General features: G+C 37.6%; 1 protein-coding gene across 3 annotated transcripts in view; it reads left to right on the top strand.

Moving 5' to 3' along the window:
- The window catches only part of LOC137634121 (trypsin-2-like), a 97,032-nt gene extending 90,492 nt beyond the window's left edge, over positions 1 to 6,540 (top strand). For 2 of the 3 annotated variants that reach the window (XM_068366344.1, XM_068366343.1), the window contains exons 6-8: positions 4,265 to 4,598; positions 5,001 to 5,194; positions 5,925 to 6,540. In XM_068366344.1, coding sequence (XP_068222445.1) covers positions 4,265 to 4,598; positions 5,001 to 5,194; positions 5,925 to 6,077 — 681 coding nt within the window. In that variant the 3' untranslated portion in view covers positions 6,078 to 6,540. The remainder of the gene's footprint in view (positions 1 to 4,264; positions 4,599 to 5,000; positions 5,195 to 5,924) is intronic. The other variant, XM_068366345.1, reaches the window with a different exon arrangement.
- The last annotated feature ends 960 nt before the right edge of the window (positions 6,541 to 7,500 follow it).

Raw genomic sequence — 7,500 nt, 5'->3', positions numbered from 1 at the left:
CCATACATAGTAGTCAGTCGTTTCTTTCAATCAAAAGTATGTATTATCAAAATACAAGATACTTTTGCTTATAGGCCCTAGGCCATATCCGATGAAAAATATCGAATTTTTTATTTATATTCTTCATATGGGTTTGTCAAAACAAATAGATTACTCTTTGGTCCTTACGTGGAGGATAAGAATGGATAACCTTTCTCAGTAAGGGGTTCAATCCCACTCAACACTGTTAAAAAAACCCGTAATTCTAATCGGAAATTCTCCGTAAAAATATACTGTTCACAGCCGTATTTCAATAAAATACAGGTGACCATAATTTTACCCTACTCTGTTATCTTTTACGGGTTGGTGACCGTAATATCATACTCCAATGTCAATATATATCCTTTTTTGAAACGGTAAATGCCTGGCAACATATATTCCAGGATTTTATCGTATTTTTACAATTTTTTAACAGCAAAGGCAAAGGTCATTCCACGTGTATGCCCTGAGGTCAGCTAACACCTGAAATACGAACTGGCAGAGCTGTTTTTTTTTTTTTTTTTCTGCCACGTTAATGGAGAAACATTAGTTTTTGTTGTTAAAAGCTAAAAGAATATGAAGGCATTTAATAAATGGCAAATAAAATCAGAAATCCATTATATTTGTGTTGTATAATTTGTGCTGGCTTCATATACCATACAACGGGAATGGAAATACCTAATTTGGCCACACCGGGTCACTCCAAACCATGCCCAATTTTGCTATCAAGGAAACTATGGAGTTAAGGAAACGATGGAGTTTAGAAAACAACATTTTTAAACAACTGGTTCTTACGTAATGAGCTCATTTTTCTGTTTGTACGTCATCACAGAGGTGTCTTTGGATTCTCAATATATTTTCAAACCATATGATCTTGAGGAGGTGTAATAATAACACGAAAGCGCTTGGTAAAATCTTAGTTTCCTTTTTCCTCCCGGCCTGCTGTCATCTTGAGAAATCGCATGTTCCAGTAATTTGTCGTTAATATATATATATATATATATATATATATATATATATATATATATATATATATTGTATGTATGTATATATATACATACAGTATATATATATATGTATATATATACATATATGTATGTATACATATATATATACATATATATATATATATATATATATATATATATATATATATATATTGCAGCCACGGAAGTAAAAATGAAAAGACTTGATTGGAGTTAGTACTTTCGTCCATTAGGGACATTACGCGCGCGCACACACACGCACACACACATATACATATATATATATATATATATATATATATATATATATATATATATATATATATATATATATATACATATATATATATATATATATGTGTGTGTATATTGAGAGAGAGAGAGAGAGAGAGAGAGAGAGAGAGAGAGAGAGAGAGAGAGAGAGAGAGAGAGAGAGAGAGAGAGAGAGAGAGAGAGGAGATATTATAATTCAAATTCAAGGAAAACACCACTTCTATAACGATAAATTCACGACCGAGAAGAGGCCCCAACAACCTTTATGCTTTGCCCGGGTGAGTATTTATTAATATGATCTTGTGATACTTTTATCCTTCTGAAATATAAATATAACTTCGAGGCCCATTTACCCGAGATACATCTGCCCTCAACCGAGAAAAAAAATAATAAATTGAAAGAGGTAAAACGCAAAAATACTGATGCGAACTGTTTTTGCATGAGACAATAGTTCAAACAAATACATTGTGGTTTATTCCCCGGCCACGTTAAGCCCTGGATGCGTATTCCAGCGAGCACCTGCAGGGCCAGGATTTAGTATTTTTGTCGTCCCCAAAGCCACGGATGCATTGTGTCCTTGTCTGTTTGTGCATTTTAATGCAAAAGCGTCCATCATACCCTATTCTGTGATACCTTCCTTTTTTTTTTACACCCATTTCCACCTTTTTGGAAGGGGAAGGAGGAAAAGAGAAGAGAGAGGAAACAAGCTGTTCAGAACCAAAGTCAGAGAACCAAGGTTGAACTCAGGATAAATGGTTCGCAAGCAATCAGATCTCGGTATACACCGTGGATATCTTTTAATCGTCTTAAATTTTGACGATCAAAGCCTGGAAAAAAAATAAATAAAAAGAATAGGTTAGTGTGTGTGTGTATGTGTGTGTGTGGTTTTCTCTGTCTTTGTGTTATTGAGGCCGTAAATATACATCAATAATCTAAGGTCATTCTTTCTGTTCTGAACTTTATATTGACGATGACGATGCGTGTGTCAAACAGACAATGGTGAGGCTTAAATATACTACATGTACATTGATATATTGAACTGCCTTTACATTCCCATCAGTTTAAATATACGAGTAACTAACGTATGCCGTTACAGTATTATTACAGGAACTGGCTATTGTAATATATCTCTGCAGGCAGTTTAAAGGCTTAAAGGCCGCTCATGAATGGCAAGGGACAGTGACATTGCCCTATCAAGCAGAACGATGCCCTAGAGACTGACCATATTACATATGATCAGCGCCTTAGCCCCCTCTCTATCCAAGCTAGGGTCAAGGAGGGTCAGGCAAATGGCTGCTGATGACAAAGCAGATAGACCTATAGGCTCCCACAACCCCCCCCCACGCTATCCTTAACAAGGATGGTGAGGTTGCAGGGACCAGAGGAACTTGACGAGTTTGAGCGGGACTCGAACCCTAGTCTGGGTATCAGTAAGCAAGGACGCTACCACCAGGCCACGACAACTCTGTTTTAAGTTTCATTAAGGTTTTATCTTTATTATAAGTAGATAAAATCATTTATGCTTCCTCTGTCTAGCAACTTCGATTTAAGGGGGTTTCTCGAAACGCTAATATGAATCGAATCAGTCGGTTCGCTATGAATAAATGAGGTAAATCCAACCTCTGAAAAGTTCACAACTGAGTCATTCATTAAAGTTGGCATGGCCATGAGCTCACCTTGTGTAACAAATTACCTGTAGAAAAAGACTTTAAGGACTATTTGGACCGACTACGGGTACGAATAAGGGCGGGGTCACGCGACTTTAAACATATACGACTTTTATAATCAGAAAATGGCAGAAACTATTCTCGTGTGACGCAATTTCCTTTGATAATTCTGGTATTGTTTCTTTCACTATGACTCTTGGAGCTTTCAAAGAGGTTGCTTCATATCTATTTTCGGATGACGAGAAGAACCATTTGTTCTTTGCTACGCATTATGATTGTACTTCAGTAGAATGTATGTCTGTCTATGAGGAATTCGGGTAAAGATAGACATTTCATGTAATAACTTGATTCTTATGACATATTGGCTTTCATTTATGCTTTTTTTTTTCTTGTGTCCCCTCGTAAATATGCATTCCTAGCTAGTACAATGGTAACGCATTCGCCTAGCATTCGCATGGCAGCAGATTGATCCCACCGGAGCCGTGAGTTTTAGCTGTTTACTGGGGAGGATATTGCTTTGGTTGGACATCACAGTGGGGGAATGGGCTTGCAAGGCTGACGTTTTGGTAAGCTTTTATTCTGATGATACAGGAAGTGAAACCAGACACCTTTATCTATAATTCACCCCATTGGTTTCGATTATAACACTTTTTTTTTGGCATATTACAAAAATCTAATACGATTTAACTTTAAATTTATACCAACATCAGTATCGGAGTATGAAAATCGACTTTACACTTATCGATCACAAAGAAGCCTTACATGGGCCTAACACTTTAACCCTGGATAGGTACGGTGGGTCGTTTGCGACCCCGAGCGTCAAAAAAAAACAGGTTTTTCTCACGTGACTCACCCCTGTGACTGAATTTGTGGGTGATCGACCTGCAGGAGGTGTCTCCCCTACACGCTCTAGTAGTGTCCAGATGTGCATTGCTGTAGCTGTACTCCTTCCCCGATTTCTGAGACGCATCGGGGTCGTTCGCGTCCGAGTTTACCCTTCTGAGGTAGTTTGCATAATTATCAAAGTTATTACGTATTATGAAATTGTCGTAGAATGGTGCAACTTGTATAGGTTATCAGTTGTGGAAAGTCTTGGTGGATTGTTTGGCTACCATGTGCATGTTTTTTTTTTTAGTTAAAATGTCGTTCATCACCACGAGGACCATTTTACCGCGAGTGCCTTTTTTTTTAAAGGAGTGACAGGTGCACTGTGGTTAAATTGAGGGTTACCGAGAAAATAGATTTTATCATGGTTTATGTACTATTAAGTTTATTACTTATTCTGGCTCACTAAAGAACGCTTGTATGTTCAACTTTCAGGTAGTTGTGGGTGATTATAACTTAGATGAATTCGAATTTTTTTGGGAGAAGAAAAAGAACATCTTGGAGGTGGTTGTTCATCCAATATATAACTATTTCACCCGTGAATTTGACGTCGCTCTCATCCAGGTGTCAAGCGTAATCACATTTAACAAAAGAGTAAGGTATTTACCCTTGCCCCCTGCAAGAAGCCATTTTCCCGCCATTGAGAAGATTGATTTGGATGTAGATGGCGCCACTGAATTGTCTCCCTCTATTGCAAGTGGAGTGGAGTCTTTCCGGAATCCTTGTCATTGTCCTGTCGTCCTCTCGCCTTTCCGTCACGACAAAAAGCGTAAGTTGAATGAAACATTGATTTTAGTGCATTAATGAGCACTTACTTATATTTATCTGGTATTTCGTGTTGTTATATTAAAAAGAAATATGTTTTCTAATAGACATGAGCATTATGATCATACATTATGTATATTGAGTGTTTTGGGTCCATTCGAAGAACATGCACTTAATTCTAGACAAAGTTTCTTGCTATATGTTTCGTGAAGAGTTTTAGTTTAACTAATACTGTCTTGCCCTCTCTTCAGCCTACTTGGTTGTTACACAGTATATCATTATTAGATTCAATCTACATATTATATTCATCGTCATCGTAACTCCTTTAAACCATATTTGTATAATTCTTCCATATTTCTATATAACCGTTTATGCCCCAAGATAATCATAGATTTTCCTTTTGCAGAATTCGGTTATATTGCTGGTTGGGGTAGCACTGGCAAGATCAGCGATGCTTCTGCCCCGGGAATTAATGTGATTCACGAAGCTTTTGTTCCTATTGTCCAAAAGGAGGTGTGCCGCTCCCTATACCCCGGACTCTTCACCGATGCCATGATGTGCGCGGGAAATCTAACTCACGGGGGCGTTGATCCTTGCCACGTGAGTAGCCTCAGCTGATTCACATTCATTTTTGTTTTATACTTAAAAAAATTTGAGGTTCTGGAATAACTCCTATCCGGGTGGAATGCTCTTGCAGAATTTTTTACCTTTTTTCTTTATTTTACGAAAGGAACCGAGTTACGTCAAATCCCGAAAGCAGAAGGTTGTCAACATAATAACGTTCTAATGCTAGTTGCGTATTTATTTATCGTTGACAACATTATCTAAATGAAATTTTCAGGGATTTATGGGATGGACGTTTACATTGTCCATACCAATTTTTATGTTGATATCTGCCATAGAACAGTAAACGTTTATTTCGGTATGGGTTGAATGGTTAATTTTGGCGGTAGAGTAAATTGTTCCTAGAATAATTCACATATCCAAATGAAAATTACAGGGATTGATGGGAAACATAGTTTCTCTGTTCCTGCTAAATTTTATGATGATATCCACAATTGAAAAGACACAGCTATCTTGTAGCCTTCTAAAATAAGATGTTAAATGTAGCAACATTACAGTGAACTGCGTGATAGTGAGCGACATCAACGATGGCTATGCCGATCTCATGAACTATATCCGTCCCAAGTTCAGCTAGTTATTATTATTATTATTATTATTATCTCTCTCTCTCTCTCTCTCTCTCTCTCTCTCTCTCTCTCTCTCTCTCTCTCTCTCTCTCATACACAATCTTTAGAGAATCCTATTAATGTATTTCTTTCGACCTCAGGGAGACTGGGGAGGACCCTTGGTCGATTCCTTTGGCTACCTAAGGGGAGTATCCTCCTGGTCAGTGGGATGCGGTAATCCAGGTTATCCTGCTGTTTACGTGGATATCTACTCCGTACGAGATTGGATATGCGATGTCATCGATGGGAAGTAGCGACTGCTCTGCGTATTTCAGTAGGTTCAAACGAGTTGCGAAGAACCACAGGTTTACGGGGACTGAAAGTACGATATGTGAGCAGTGAGTTGAACGGGTAGCGGAAGAGAAATTTCGAAATATGCGAATGACAGTGAGATGAACGGGTAGCGGAAGAGAAATTTCGAAATATGCGAATGACAGTGAAATGAACGGGTTTTGGGAAGAGAAATTTCGAAATTTGCGAATGACAGTGAGATGAACGGGTAGCGGAAGAGAAATTTTGAAATATGCGAATGACAGTGAGATGAACGGGTAGCGGAAGAGAAATTTTGAAATATGCGAATGACAGTGAGATGAACGGGTAGCGGAAGAGAAATTTCGAAATATGCGAATGACAGTGAGATGAACGGGTCACGGAAGAAAAATCTCGAAATATGCGAATGACAGTGAGATGAACGGGTCACGGAAGAAAAATTTCGAAATATGCGAATGACAGTGAGATGAACGGGTCACGGAAGAAAAATCTCGAAATATGCGAATGACAGTGAGATGAACGGGTCACGGAAGAAAAATCTCGAAATATGCGAATGACAGTGAGATGAACGGGTCACGGAAGAAAAATCTCGAAATATGCGAATGACATATGTTATCGTAAATCGGGGACAATATGTTTACAGAACTATTGGTGTAATTTAAAAAAAAAAGGTCGATAGGGAATAATTTTTTTTCTCCATATACAGTACAAATATGTAAGGTATTATGGAGTGGTATTGTGATGGAAAATATTGCTAGCTTTAAAGCTACAAAATCTTAGATTGTCTTATATTTTTTCCAGAAAACTTTACAGGGTTATGTAGTGAAGAATTAAATTTTTTGCTATTTTGGATAAAATTTCTTTAATTCCTTTCCAAGTTTCTTGTGACCTTTTATGATTTCTTCTCACAGTGGGCTTTTTAAAGTATACCACAAAATAATCATATCCGGCATTTATGCGTATATTCACAATGCTCATGTATTCATAAACAGTTCAAAATAAACTACTGTTGCTGGAAAACCTCGCTCAGGGAAAGTGCACCCAGCCACACCTTTACTGCACGATGAGTTCCTGTGTTTTCCTATTCTATTTTTATATAAAATTTTCTTGAATAATATTGGAACTGACTATGCATATTAATATTCATAACGCCGAAATATCCCTCGTTTGCATTTTCTTAAGCAATTTCGCTCTCTCTCTCTCTCTCTCTCTCTCTCTCTCTCTCTCTCTCTCTCTCTCTCTCTCTCTCTCTCTCTCACCACATAATTACACACTGTGGCATACGTATTATATGTAGAGGCTAATAATGTATCGTTTCAAATTGCAACTATTGGGTCAACAATCATTAACAAGTGACCTTTGTTCAAAATTTCGAAGGTAAGGAGGTTTAAATGTTTAGTTGTTGAA

Source organism: Palaemon carinicauda, chromosome 44, assembly GCF_036898095.1.
Source record: "Palaemon carinicauda isolate YSFRI2023 chromosome 44, ASM3689809v2, whole genome shotgun sequence".
NCBI lineage: Eukaryota > Metazoa > Arthropoda > Malacostraca > Decapoda > Palaemonidae > Palaemon > Palaemon carinicauda.
Note: the sequence above shows the minus strand (reverse complement) of the source record. Positions and strands in the feature narration are given on the sequence as shown.